This window comes from Ranitomeya variabilis, chromosome 8 (assembly GCF_051348905.1).
Source record: "Ranitomeya variabilis isolate aRanVar5 chromosome 8, aRanVar5.hap1, whole genome shotgun sequence".
NCBI lineage: Eukaryota > Metazoa > Chordata > Amphibia > Anura > Dendrobatidae > Ranitomeya > Ranitomeya variabilis.
In genome coordinates, this window is record NC_135239.1 from 206,367,921 (window position 1) to 206,383,198 (window position 15,278).

The 15,278-nt window shown below is 40.6% G+C and overlaps 1 protein-coding gene across 6 annotated transcripts in view; it reads left to right on the forward strand.

The window, feature by feature from the left end:
• COL7A1 (collagen type VII alpha 1 chain) overlaps nucleotides 1–15,278 on the forward strand; it is a 150,485-nt gene that overhangs the window by 131,777 nt on the left and 3,430 nt on the right. For 3 of the 6 annotated variants that reach the window (XM_077276530.1, XM_077276528.1, XM_077276534.1), the window contains 16 exons: nucleotides 806–877; nucleotides 990–1,025; nucleotides 1,186–1,266; nucleotides 1,405–1,458; nucleotides 1,613–1,666; nucleotides 2,477–2,539; nucleotides 2,636–2,698; nucleotides 2,900–3,016; nucleotides 3,307–3,384; nucleotides 3,467–3,520; nucleotides 3,984–4,032; nucleotides 5,851–5,916; nucleotides 7,333–7,431; nucleotides 12,603–12,722; nucleotides 13,009–13,071; nucleotides 14,919–15,092. In XM_077276530.1, coding sequence (XP_077132645.1) covers nucleotides 806–877; nucleotides 990–1,025; nucleotides 1,186–1,266; nucleotides 1,405–1,458; nucleotides 1,613–1,666; nucleotides 2,477–2,539; nucleotides 2,636–2,698; nucleotides 2,900–3,016; nucleotides 3,307–3,384; nucleotides 3,467–3,520; nucleotides 3,984–4,032; nucleotides 5,851–5,916; nucleotides 7,333–7,431; nucleotides 12,603–12,722; nucleotides 13,009–13,071; nucleotides 14,919–15,092 — 1,243 coding nt within the window. The remainder of the gene's footprint in view (nucleotides 1–805; nucleotides 878–989; nucleotides 1,026–1,185; nucleotides 1,267–1,404; nucleotides 1,459–1,612; nucleotides 1,667–2,476; nucleotides 2,540–2,635; nucleotides 2,699–2,899; nucleotides 3,017–3,306; nucleotides 3,385–3,466; nucleotides 3,521–3,983; nucleotides 4,033–5,850; nucleotides 5,917–7,332; nucleotides 7,432–12,602; nucleotides 12,723–13,008; nucleotides 13,072–14,918; nucleotides 15,093–15,278) is intronic. The other 3 variants (XM_077276531.1, XM_077276532.1, XM_077276533.1) reach the window with 3 other exon arrangements.

Genomic DNA, 15,278 nt, shown 5'->3' on the forward strand with positions numbered 1-15,278 from the left:
AAAAGAATATCGGAATGAGGCTTCCTCTTTAATGGCTGACCTTTCCTTCAGCTGACATAACCAAGACCACATTGGACCATGTGACATAGGAACCCTAAGTGAAGAGACTACACAAAAAGTGAAGGTCCAATAGTTCAGCCTCGTTGACCCAGATTTCTATAGATATCTTTGAGTCATTGGCCAAGACTGGTAACACTTTTGGTTGTGTCAGGCCCTTCTATAATGAATATTCTGGGGCCACTCATCTTTATATTCCAGATGTCAAATACTTAACCACACGGCTACTTATTTCTTGGGTTGAAAAGTAACCCAAGCAGTTCTTTCATATGACTTTGTTCACATAGTTTTTTCGGAACAGACCAGCTCAAAAATGCTCCTCAATATCCGTTTCAAAAACGCTTGAAAATTTTTCCAATTGGAAATTGACTTTGCTCACTTTTCTGTTCATATGAAGAGTTTTTTTGAGCAAGTGCAAATAACCTTGGACCAACCCAGAGATGATTTCTTCACCAAGTAAGTCACAAGATATCTTGTCTGACAAAAGACGGACAGCACAGAGATGGTGGATGTCATCCATGTGCTGTCCGTGGACCCATAGACTTCTATGAGTGACTCGGATCAAAAAGGAACACGTCTCCGTGATATTTTTGTGGACACTCGGTCCGCAAGAAACCACAGACATGTGAACAGCCCCGTAGACTATAATGGGAACGTGTTATTACTCTGAAAGAGGTTTTCAGGACTCGTCTGGACGCGCCTTCAGTGTGATGTGCTATCCAACGAGTTATTCAACTTTTCTCAACAGGGAACCAAAGGAGAACCTGGAGACAAAGGGTCAACTGGTTTTATAGGACCCCGCGGACCTGGTGGACAAAAGGTTAGTTATAATTGATATGACATTAAAGGGAGCCCGTCATGTAAAATTAAAGTCCTGTAAACCCCTTTAACTTACATATGTCAGAATAATTATATGTCTATTTTTTTTCCAGGGAGAAGTAGGAGATCCGGGAGAAGCAGGAGTGGCGGTAAGTATCTCCGGTTTGCTTCGGTTTGGGTAGATACATGGTGGCTCGGTATTTTTGGGTTGATCCTACTGATGTGCCCATTAGACTCTCATCATCCGCTTTATGGCATGAAACATTCAGGCTTATAGTCACACACTTTTGCAATGATTTTGTTCCATAGGGCGTCCCAGGGAAAGACGCTCTGCCCGGGTCACGCGGAGAGAAAGGAGATCCAGGTCTGAATGGGTTAAGAGGACCAAAGGTAAGAAACCTATATTGACCGCCATAGTGTCACAATTTTTTTAAATTCCATCCTTAAAAACATAAATGGGCAATAAACAATTCCTACATCGCGCAGAAAGTAATAACTAAATCCGTCGCTCATATTTTTGTGTTTCAGGGGGATCGTGGTATAAAGGGTCTTTGCGGCCAGGATGGAGAGAAGGGGGATAAGGTATTAGTTACTGCTGATATTTTTTTCCATAGTTGTGTTACTATGAGACCCTGAGAACATGAATAGGTGGAGAAAGGGTTAAATTTGGGGTCATGCATGACATCTGGGCAATGGGGCAGCTTGGCTGACCACTACTTAATGCTGCTCGTTGTAGGGTGACACCGGCATGCCTGGACGCCACGGTCTACCGGGAAGGAAGGGAGACGCGGTAAGTGGTTTGTCATTTACTTTCTACACTTTTACATTGCTATAAGATGGAAGCCGGGTCCGTATTTCAGGAGGCTCCTCCGCCACATGAAGGTCTTCACTGGCGTGCACCCAGCTTTTGCCCAAAATGAAGCCAGCAGTGGAAAGTGCTCTGCTCCACTCGGTCCAACGCTGGGCCTATGGTGGTGCAGATCTGAGTAGGTGACAGACCTCAGGATCTAACATACATGTATATAGTCATTACTTCTAATCAGAGAGATCTGCATTTCCGCCCCAAGAGACCATGACGTGTAACCACCATACCTCCCCATTAAAGGGGTATTCCAGAATGAGGCATGTAGCACCTATCCACCTGCTCAGTGGAGTCCATGAAGCACGGCGCTTGACTGTTTCCATAATAGACTTTGTACGGGGCTTAACTGCCACTTTTTGGTGGGGTTGGTAAAGGGCTCCCTATGGTTGGACCCCCATTAATTAGGCATTTATCACTTATCCAGGCTGGAATGCCCCTTTAACCTTTCTTTTTTACTCCTTTAAACCCATCCTTACTTCTCAGCTATTTCCCGACTCTCGCATATAGAGGAGCGCTCCTGCATTTTCTATGAGAAAGCAGCTATCAGGGAGAACAGCGGGGATTCAGGGAGGGCGCCATACACAATAGACGTTGTGCTGATTCTGCAGATAACGATGGGTTTGGATGACTTTATCGTGTGTTGGGAGCCTTATCTCTGCACCCCCTATTACCGTGGCTGCACAGACCCCCAATAATTACTGAACACATGATATGTATGAAGAACTCTTCTAATTCTAGGGAGAAGCCGGGATCCCCGGACAGCCCGGCCTGCCTGGAAAAGAAGGACTTGTTGGCAGCAAGGTAACGCCTGGCCTAGTGGTTGCCACCATAGACTACTCTCCTCTGTTATTGCTTTTTCTCTTAAGGTCTTGTGTTTCTCTCGTGGATCCTTTGTAGGGCGATCGTGGTATAGAAGGCTTACAGGGCAATAAAGGAGATCAGGGAGAAAAAGGAGAAAGGGTGAGTAGTGTTGCCGCATAGTGTATAGGGAAGACTTTGGGTCAGGGACACCCAGGCCTGTACTACGGAATTACGCCCAAGACGGAGAAACTTTCAGTTCAGCTGAACTCTAGAGGAAGGAAGATGAGGAGGCGAAACACCAAAGAGCATTTTAGCTGGTGAAACCTACTAACCAGACCTACTTCATTTACCCTTTGCCAGGGTCCTGTTGGTGTTATTGGTCCAGCTGGGCCCAGAGGTGTTGATGGAAATCCTGGGCCTGCTGGTCCCCCTGGTCCTCCCGGTACAAAAGGTCCTGAAGGTCTTCAAGGGCAGAAGGTATGAAAAGTGACAAATGGTGTAAGCTTTCAGTATACATCCACATGGGGCCTTGTGATCAGTTCCAGGCTATTTTTTGGCTATTTAGTCCTTGCCAACGTCTATTGTTCCTACATCCACGGAAAAAGTTAGAGAAAGACACAACCCGACTGTTAGACAGAACTAATCAGCTCAAAAACGAGAAAATGGTAGATTGTCCAACGTCTCAGCAGCCCAATCCCCACACCAAGCGGTGATAGTGACCGAGTTATTCTACAAATCCAGCTTACTAGTAAATCTGATCTTTATAGGGCGAGAGGGGCCCTTCTGGAGAGGCAATTACGGGGCCACGTGGAATCCCAGGTGTGCCAGGAGAACGAGGAGACCCGGTAAGATTGTATTGTAAGATGCAAAGTCCACGATGAACCCGTGATATGTGCGTCATGTAATGGATCCAATCCCCACATCCAGGGAAACATGGGGCCGGATGGAACGAAGGGAGACAAAGGTTCCCCAGGAATGACTGTAAGATACGGGGCTCCCGTCATTACCTGTGTATCTATTTATCTTTGTATATATTATCTATGTATTATCTATCTATTTATCTATCTATTATCTATGTATTATCTATCTATTTATCTATCTATGTATACAGTATATTATCTATCTATCTATCTATCTATCTATCTATCTATCTATCTATTTATTATCTATCTATTATGTATCTATTATCAATCTATCATCTATCTATTATCTATCATCTATCTATCTATCTATCTATCTATCTATTTATCTATCTATCTATCTATTATCTATCTATCTATCTATCTATCTATCTATTATCTATCTATCTATCTATCTATATATTATCTATCTATCTATCTATCTATCTATCATCTATCTATCTATTATCTATCTATCTATCTGTTATCTATTATCTATCTATCATGATGTCAATTTATATTATACATTTTCATTCTACGCGCAGGAGGAAGAAATCCGCGGTTTTGTGAGGCAGGAGATGAGCCTGCACTGCGGTGAGTGGGATCATTAATCTTGGAGATGCTCAGTAACTCATGGTTGAACATCTAGAATTTGGAAGCATCTGTCTGGATATACTATGTTGCAATTCATAGGTGAATACTTTAGTTACAGTCATGGCTGAAAGTGTTTGCACCCTTGAAATTGTTCCAGAAAATGAAGTATTTCTCCCAGAAAATGATTGCATTTACATGTTTTGTTATACACAGATTTATTTCCTTTGTGTGTATTGGACTAGCACAAATAAAAATAAAGTAAAAAGGCAAATTGGACATAATTTCACACAAAACCCCCAAATTTGCCGGACAAGAGTCAACTTAATATTTGGTTGCTCCCTTTGGAATAAATCACTGCAATCAATCACTTCCTATAACCATCACCAGATTCTTCCACCTCTCAGCTGGGATTTTGGATGACTCTTCTTTTGCTCCAGATCTCTCATATGTGAAGGTGTCTTCTCCCAACAGCGATTGTAAGATCTCTCCACAGGTGATCAATGGGATTTAGATGTTGACTAATTGCTGCCACTTCAGAACTCTCCAGCGCTTTGTTTCCATCCATTTCTGGGGGCTTTTTTCAGTATCTTTGGGGTCACTGTTCTGCTGGAAGACCCATGACCTAGGACCCAAACCCAGCTTTCTGACACTGGGCGCTACATTGCCACCCAAAATCCTTTGGTAATCTTCAGATTTCATAATGCCTCTCACACAGTCAGGGCACCCAGTGCCAATAGCAGAAAATAATCCCCAAACCTCTTTGAACCTCCACCATATTTGACTGTAGGTGCTGTGTTCTTTTCTTTGTAGGCCTCATTCCGTTTTCAGTAAACCGTAGAATGATGTGATTCACCAAAAAGCTCTATCTTGGTCTCCTCTGTCCACAAGACGCTTTCCCAGAAGGATTTTGGCTTACTCACATACATTTTTGTATACTGCAGTCAAGCTTTTTTATGCCTCTATGTCAGCAGTGGGGTCCTCTTGGGTCTCCTGCCATAACGTTTCATTTCATTCAAATGTGGATGGATAGTTTGTGCTGACACTGATGCACCCTGAACCTGCAGATGGACTTGTAACCTTGAGATTGTTAATATATTTCAACAATTTAGGTTCTCAAGTTCTCAGACAGTCCTCTTCTCCTCTTTCTGTTCTCCATGCTTGGTGTGGCACACACAGACACACAATGCAAAGATTGAGTCAATGTCTCCTCTTTTTATCTGGTTTCAGGTGTGATTTTCATATTGCTCGCACCTGTTACTTGCCACAGGTGAGTGTGAACGAGCATCACATGTGTGAAAAAAAGTTGTTTACCCACAATTTTGGAAAGGTGCCAACAATTTTGTCCAACCCATTTTTGGGGGTTTTGTGTGAAACTATGTACAATTTGCCTTTTTTTTCCTCCATGTGTATAACAAAACATATAATTGTAATCATTTTCTAGGAGAAAACCTTTATTTTCTGGAACAATTTCAAGGCTGCCAACACTTTCGGCCATGACTGTATGTGTCACATGGTGGACAAGAAAACTGAAACTTTGGTTTGCTGATAATCTGAGAAGTCAGCTACTTCCTCTGTCACCAATGTCACCGCTTCTTATTATATGAGGGTGCAGCACGGCGGTTCTGTGCTCCCGCTGTCAATCACTGCCAGGAAGGACTACCCGAGTGACACACACATCTACCCTGTTCAGAGGGACATGGCCGACAATGATAGTTTTGCTTTTAGAAACCCCACAATCCCATGATAGTCCTGAGCTAAGTCTATGCTGTAACATTGCGTTGTCTCAATGACGTCTTGTTGTTTTTGTCTTTTTTGCAGCCTGCGGAGGTCAGTTAACACTTCCTGAAAAGAACATTGGTAAACGCAGAGGTTGCATGGACGAGGGTGAATGTGTGCTCTCTTTTTAATATATAAACTAGGCCCAGATACAAATAAATAAAACTGCCCCAATGTGCCCGGCTGAAAAATGACGGGAAGTGTTATCCTTGTGGACTCTTGTCCTTAGGAGAGGTCATCAATGTCTGATCGGTGGTGTCAGCCGGAACTGCACAGCACAGCTCCGTCGGATGTATAGTGGCTGCGGGCGGTACTGCACATATATCCGCTACTGAATTGAATAGGTGGCGGATGCGCAGTACCGGCCGCGGCCACTATACCGTCAATGGAACTGTACTGAGCAGTCCCGGCCGCGCCGACACCAGGAACAGCTGATCGGTGGCAGTGCCCGGTGTCGATCAGACATTGATGACCTAACCTAAGGATAAGCCATCAATGTTAAAGTCACGGACAACCCCTTTCAGTTAGGCATACATTTCCAGGAGGAATAACAGAGGGAATAAAAGAGAAATGCAAGTATTTATTAAAACAGACATGTCGGGAGAGCCTGACCGATACAATGGCGACATTCTGTAGGTAATGAAACAGTGTTTTCCCACAACACGTGGCGATAAAGGATTACGGATAATGGACGGAGCTCCTATATTACGTGCCGTTAACCCCGTCCAGGCCTGTGTGTTCTGCCTGTGAGCTTTGTGTGTCTTGTGTGTGGTACCCTATTAACCCCTCACCTGTCCGTAATGTGACCCTACAAGAATGGATGAGAGGCGGGTGACACCAGCGCGGGTGACATCATGTATCCTTCTCCTTGTCACCTCTCCCCATCCATGTATTACTAATGTCTCACAGATTCGTTATGTACCCACTACATGGTATCCTCTATATACCCCTATAATGTATATATGTACAGTATATGTATCACATGCATTTTCAGGTGGCAAATATTACTAAATACTAATTAATAATAAAGTAACCTGCTTGGGGGGCCGGCAGCATTAACCACAGGCAGAGCGGGTGGGTATGGCGGTTGAGCTTTTTTTGGTGCCAGTACATTTAGCAATATTTGCCCCACTATGAACATGCATGCGCCTCTGCTATTATATACTAAATGTAAAGGACAACTGGTGTGCAAATAAAATAAAGCTAATATCAGCTGCATTACTGCAATGCACGTCAGTGGGGTACCCCAGGATTAGAAATAGGGTGTACGGTATTTTTTTTTTTTTACAGAGACAGCGCCACCCCTGTCCATGGCGACACCTGGTATTGCAGCTCAGGCCCCAACAATATATTTTGCACTAATGCAGCTGCTGTTACTGGTTTCAGTTGCTCTTTAACCCTATAAATGATGTATTTGTATCCGTGACTCTTGCCTTGCACACGGCATGTGATTATCTCTCTCCGTGACTGTATTAACGTGCCCGGAACATCTAAAATCTGTTGTTATGTCCTTGCACCTCCCAGGTTCTGTTTCCAACTATCCATCTCCCCCACCGTATCCATCTAACCCCCGTCTTGTCCCAGTCCCAGCCCTAAAGTTCACTCACATTGCTGAAGACGAGGGTGAGTTGGCACCGCCAGGACGTGCGCTGCGGCAGCAATTTCTGTCCATAAGTCTGTTCCGCTTCACTAATAATCCGGTGTTGCTTCCTCTGTGCTTCCTTGCAATACTCGGCATGCTATCAGGGGCCGGCCGGCAAAGGTTTCACACTCTGGGCACATGGAAGGAGAACCAGATGCAGTACAGATTGGGCAATGTCTTGCCAGTATTGAGGATAGACCTTCCACCATACTGCCATTGCCAAACCTCAGCTTGTGACCTGGGGGAATGTTGCCCCTTGCCAGCCTTCCCCTATGTCCCTTCTATATTGCGTCCCAGAGGAACATGAATATACCAATTAAATATCTCAAAGTCCCTCAACTGGTAAAGTCTAAGGCTATGTTCACACTAAGTTTTATAGGAGGTTTGTTTGTTTTTATAGGGGATCCTTTTCAAATCCCACATCAAAAATACACTCCAGAAACTCTTGGGAAACTTTTTCAATTAATTTCTTGGAATTCATACGAGGAGTTTCTTGAGTTTTTTTCTTATTCCTGAAGAAGTTTAGAAAAAAGAAAAGTGGTGGAAAAATTGCAGGTCATTTCTTTCAAGCAGATCCTAAAGGAAACCTCTCCAATCTAGGCACCGGCCAATGAAATGTTACGGGCTCACCAGGTGAGGTGGATTTCCTAAGCCGTAGATCTAGGCAAGCAACATTGACCAGAGGAGTGAGGGTGCAACAGAGCGGGTCTAGACAAATGAGGTGTGGATAAGAGATAACCGGGACAGCAGGGAATGCAGGATAGTAAGGATAAAGCAGAGCCAGGTGTGTGGATTCACAGAGGAATAGTAGCAGTTTAGGAAAAAAGCAGAGAAGCAATTATGGTATCTTCTGGTAGGGCAATGGTTAAACACAGAAAAAACTGAGAAATAAATATGGTCTGGTATCGTCCAGCAGGGCAATGGTTAAGAGCAGCAATGTAACAGAAAAGTAAGTTCAGTCTGGTTTCTTCTAGCAGTTTGATAGCAGCAATATAACATATAAGTAAATGCAGTCTAGTAGCTTACAGCAGGACAATAGTTAATAGCAGTAATGTAACTGAGAAGTAAGTGCAGTCTGGCATCTTCAGGCAGCGCAATGGTTAATAGCAGCGATGTAACAGATAAGTAAATGCAGTCTGGTATCTTCCAGCAGGGCAGTGGTTAATAGCAGTGATGTAGCAGAAAAGTAAATGCAGTCTGGTATCTTCCGGCAGGGTAATGGTTAATAGCAGAGATAAACACATTGAAAAAATACATGTTGTAGTGGAGATCACCAGAGCAATACTTCAATGCAAAATATAAATGGTTAATAGCAGAGATGTAACAGATAAATAAATGCAATCTGGTATCTTCCAGCAGTGCAATAGCTAATAGCAGGAATGAAATAATGTAAATGTAGAAAACAGAGCTGAACATTGAAATAATGCAGGTTGTAACATGGAAATCAGGAGAAGCTGAAGAGATGACAAACACCTGAATGCAGCTGAGCCAAATGAAGTTGCAGGTAATTTCTGATAGACTTGAAGCGCCTGTGGCTAATGCTACTTAATACCCAAGCACCCTTAGAATCAGCCAAAACTGGCTTTAATAGGCCTAGGGTGATGATGTCGCAGGAGTTTGCCAGTTGTCTGGAAAACCCTAGACTGCTGCAAAGGAGGGCAGCCATAGAAGAAGGAAGACAGACCTGGCTTTTGTCCTGCGACTGGTAACATCAAAACAATACAAATAACGCATCCGGGCAAAAATTCTTCCATAACTCCCCAAAAAATAAGTGTTTCCTGAAGCTGTTTCCATGTGAAAAACTCATGTGTCTTAAACATCTCATAAAGCTTTGTCTGCACATAGCCTAAGGCCAACAGGACGGCCAGTGATCAACTGGAAAGTTTTTCGATTATTAAACAAAAACTTGGTCAACTTAGAGAAACTTTCTATAGAACTTAAGATGAAATCTTCTAAATGGCTGCCACCAGGTTTCTAAATGTCTTCTTAATTCCATGACAGCCGCCTGGCACGTACACATGGTACGGTTAGTGTAAAATGCACATGCACTGGCCTTCAGTGATAGGTCAAGACCGCTCATTGTGGGTCATCTAGGGGGCTGAATCCTGAGGCTGATAACAGGTGCCCAGATCTGGACAGTCCCATTGGATCACTCAGATTTTCATACAGTGTGAGAGAAGTAAAAATGGATTTTGTTAGGTCTGCCAGGCTGTAAGAGTAAAATGAACAGAAACCTTTTCGTAGGATGAACAACTCAGTGGCAGCAGTTTAGAAGAAAAGTTCCTGGCGTTTACCGACCAATTGAACTTTCCTATGGATCACACCAGCTGTACAGTGAGGTTGGACTGTGTCCCTAATAACTACTCTGTCTTGTTCTATGGTGATCAGTTGCAGAGAGCTTGTTCTATGGTGGACAGTTCCAGAGGGCTTGTTCTATGGTGGTCAGATCCAGAGAGCTTGTTCTATGGTGATCAGATCCAGAGAGCTTGTTCTATGGTGATCAGATCCAGAGAGCTTGTTCTATGGTGATCAGTTGCAGAGGGCTTGTTCTATAGTGGTCAGTTGCAGAGGGCTTGTTCTATGGTGGACAGTTCCAGAGGGCTTGTTCTATGGTGGTCAGTTGCAGAGAGCTTGTTCTATGGTGATCAGATCCAGAGAGCTTGTTCTATGGTGGACAGTTCCAGAGGGCTTGTTCTATGGTGGACAGTTGCAGAGAGCTTGTTATATGGTGATCAGCTGCAGAGGGCTTGTTCTATAGTGGTCAGATCCAGAGAGCTTGTTCTATGGTGATCAGCTGCAGAGGGCTTGCTCTATGGTGGTCAGATCCAGAGAGCTTGTTCTATGGTGGACAGCTCCAGAGGGCTTGTTCCATGGTGGTCAGTTCCATACGGCTTGTTCCATGGTGGTCAGTTCCAGAGAGCTTGTTCTATCGTGGTCAGTTCAAGAGAGCTTGTTTTATGGTGGTCAGTTCCAGAGGGTTTGTTCTATGATGGTCAGTTCCAGAGGACTTTTTTCATGGTGGTCAGTTCTAGAGAGCTTTTTCTATGGTGGTCAGATCCAGAGAGCTTGTTCTATGGTGGACAGTTCCAGAGAGCTTTTTCTATGGTGATCAAGTTCCAGAGGGCTTTTTCCATGGTGGTCAGTTGCAGAGGGCTTTTTCCATGGTGGTCAATTGCATAGGGCGCCTTGCAGGGATAAGTATAATGATTCTCATTCTTTGCTCCTCATCTTGTGTTATTGCTTTCGTTGTGGTCTTCCTTTAATGAAAAAGACATCAAGAAGCAAGAAGACAAACAGGACCATGACCAAAGTGATCTTCTGCATGTCATGTCTGCTGCGTATAGATGTTATCGCCATTGTTGTAACTAACACATGTCTCCGATTTGTGTCTCACATTACTGACATTACTGGGAGATTTACTTACTAAATCCCTTCTGATTGTGTTATTTCATCTTTTAATGCTTTGGAGCAAACTTTTCATGGAAGACACCTAGTTCATTTATGGAGGCTTGCAGGCAATGGTCTCACTACCGTCCAAGGTTTTTGCTACCATAGTGCCATCTTCTTAATATCTTTCCAATTTTCCTTGAGCATAAGCTCAAAGAAAATGCTTTTTGCACATGCTTAGTACATTTTAATCAATAGGTTCAATGTTTCTAAGACTGTTATAGACTTCCGGTGTTTGTTTTTTTTTGGTCAATTCATGCTTCACATTTAAAGAGGACTTGTCATTTGTTAAAAAATTGAGTTAAACACCTTGTAAAAAAATGCCTGCCCTCCCCTGATTCTGCTGCTCTTTTCTATTTTGTGCTATGCTGCTCCATTGCAGAGATATTCACATTTATTTCTTTTGGAGCACAGTATGTGAAATCTCTGCTTGGGCATTTCTTCAGAGTCTTCTCTGGGGGCGTGTGCTTTCACCCCTTCCTCAGAGCTGTGATTGTCAACATTTAGAAGGGAGGGGTGGTAGCGCACGTCCCCAGAGAAAACTCTGAAGAAATGCCCAAGCAGAGATTTCACATACTCCGCTCCAAAAGCAACAAATGTCAATATCTCTGCAATGGAGCAACACAGAGCAAAATGGAAAAGAGCGGCAGATTCAGGGGATCTCAGGGATTTTTACACGATATTTTGTTCATTTTTTTAGCAAGTGACAGATTCTCTTTAATAAGTAGACATTGATGTCTCTTTAGCCAAATTCAGTACTTACAATAGATCACAAGCAATATAATCTGCAGACATTGGGGCATATGCAGCAATACAATTTACTAAACAAGGCAAACCTGTGATAGACAGTCTCAAAACGCGCCAGCTTTCTCATACTGGTTCGCACTGTCTAGTCTAAGGTCTGACCAATTCTGGTCAATTTTTTTGCACCTATTTTTTAGGCATTTTTATTTTGTGCCAACTTCATTATAGCTTTTGCATAACTTTTAGATACATTTTTCAGTCCTGCACATTTTTTAAGGTTTGCTCAAGAATGTTGACGGTGTGGGGGGAGGTAGGGGTAAGTGGTTTGCTTTTCAACATATTTTCAGATAATTCGTCATTTTTAGAAATGTTGCTAAATTTTTGCGCTGCTACTCCGGTGGATCATAAAATCTGTGGAATATACATATATATATATATATATATATATATATATATATATATATATATATATATATATATATATATATATATATATATTGTGCAGCTGAAGACTAATATGCAACATTTCATATTTTTTTGGAGGATTCTGGAACATTTTACTCTAAACCATTTTTTAAGCATTTTATTTTGCGCCAAATTCAAATCCGTGCACCATTTTGATGAATTTGACGTAAAGTCCCTCTGTCAAAAAAAGACAATAAAAATAAAAATCAATACAAATAAAATTGTCTTACTTGATGGCAGAAAATTGTCGTTGCAATCGGGCCATGCCCTCTATCCATTAAACCTTGCCCTATTGTCAGACAAGGAGCAGAAAATGCCTAAACATATAATAAATGGTGCACGCCGTGAAATGGCGCAAACAGCTCGCTGCTTCTTTTATGTCTGGCTTCGCTTTTTGCTTTTTTTCTGCTTCAGGTTGACATTTTAAGGATCCTCCCATATGAAATCCAGACATTTCTATTCTTCTTGTAACATCTGTTCTCCGTGATTTCTCCAGGACGTGAGCTGAGGGTGGTGGTGAACACCAATGATCCGGACTATGAGCATATATACACCGTGGACGATTACAAGGAAGCCATGGACGAAGACGGGACAGAGAGCACTATCCTGGCAGATGGTCAGTATGATAGTCGGTGGCCTGCCTGGCCGGTGTGCTGCTGCCAGGACAACTATACACAATCAGCGCCACTCCTGTGCACAGGCTGTGTCTGGTATTGCAGCTCTGTCCCATTCACTTCAATGTAGCTTAGCTGCAATACCAGACACAGCCTGTGGACAGGGGCGGAGCTGTTTTTATAGACAGACAGCCATATTATACTACGCAAACCCTTTAATCATCTGTGTAATACAAGAAAAGGAAAACTGACCCCACAGTATGTATTTGGAATATGTTTCCTTTATAGACATGACAATCCCAACAGCATCTGAGGCCAGTCTGCGAAACAAGAGGGACGCTGAAAATCATGGTAGTTATAGCCCACGATGTATTATACTGCCATTAATGTACTGCTACTATACTGTATTACTACTACTACTATAGATTATAATCGTACCGTTATAAACTTTTATTATACTACTACTAGAGACTATATTACTAATGTTATATACAATCGTTATACTACTACTATACACTATAATACTACCGTTATATACTATTATTGTACTACTACTATACACTATAATACTACCGTTATATACTATTATTGTACTACTACTATACACTATAATACTACCGTTATATACTATTATTGTACTACTACTATACACTATAATACTACCGTTATATACTATTATTGTACTACTACTATACACTATAATACTACCGTTATATACTATTATTGTACTACTACTATACACTATAATACTACCGTTATATACTATTATTATGCTACTATTATAGACCATAATACTACCGTTATATACTATTATCGTACTACTACTATACACTATAATACTAACGTTATATACTATTGTTATACTACTACTATAGCCTATAATACCACCAAATTTCAATGTATCCGAGGCACCAGAAACTTCTCATAGAGATAAAATATAACTTTTATTCTGTCTCTTAAAGCATATGTCAGTGGTTAATATAATACTAATGTTATATATTAATATTATACTACCACCTTAGACTATAATACTACCGTTATATACAATTATTATAGTACTATGGACTATAATACTAATGTTATATACTATTATTATACTACCATCTTAGACTATAATACTACCATTATATACTATTATTATACCATTATAGACTACAATACTACCGTTATATACTATTATTATATTACTACTATACACTATAATACTACCATTGTATACTATTATTATACTGCTACTCTACACTATAATACTACCGTTATATACTATTATTATACCATTATAGACTACAATACTACCATTATACACTATTATTATATTACTACTATACACTATAATACTACCATTATACACTATTATTATATTACTACTATACACTATAATACTACCGTTATATACTATTATTATACCATTATAGACTACAATACTACCATTATACACTATTATTATATTACTACTATACACTATAATACTACCATTATACACTATTATTATATTACTACTATACACTATAATACTACCATTGTATACTATTATTATACTGCTACTCTACACTATAATACTACCGTTATATACTATTATTATACCATTATAGACTACAATACTACCATTATACACTATTATTATATTACTACTAAACACTATAATAATACCGTTGTATACTATTATTATACTGCTACTATACACTATAATACTACCGTTATATACTATTATTATACCATTATAGACTACAATACTACCATTATACACTATTATTATATTACTACTATATACTATAATACTACCGTTATACACTATTATTATACTACTATACACTATGGTGCTACCGTTTTATACTATTATTATAGACTATAATATTACTGTTGTATACTATTATTATACTACTACTATAGCCTATAATACTGCAGTTATATATTATTATTATTATTATTTTATGACCACTATAGACTGATGCTCCTTTTTTATACTATCTTTATGCTAAAATTCTAGGCTACTTCTATGTTATACTATTATACTGCTACTATAGCCTATTATGCTACCCCTATATACTATTATTACTATGCTAGTGCCATAGACAACTATCCGTATTATATTAATTATTATATTATTTCTATAGGTTATATCATTATTTCATTATTTTGATACCATAGATTACTTGGAGGTTCTTTTAGTTTAGACCTCAGTCTCATTTTGCTTTCAGATGTGTGCAGTCTCCCAATGCTGGAAGGCGAATGCACCAAATACACATTAAAATGGTATTATAATCAGCGGGTGAGAGGATGTCGGCCGTTTGTGTACAGCGGCTGCGGCGGTAATCCCAACCGTTTTGACGAGAAGGACGAATGTGAGCTACAATGTGTGCACAGAAAAGAAGGTTGGTATCACATCTATAAGCTTTCATGGGATTTATAATGTCAAAACACCTTTTCATTTATCGTATCATCCCGGTGCCCCCCCAAAAATAGCCAAAATTTGCCAGATTTAGATAAGGAATTTTTTTTAGGTCTATTTCAATTTCTAACAGCATTTTAGATATTTAAAGGTTTGTACCAAGATTATA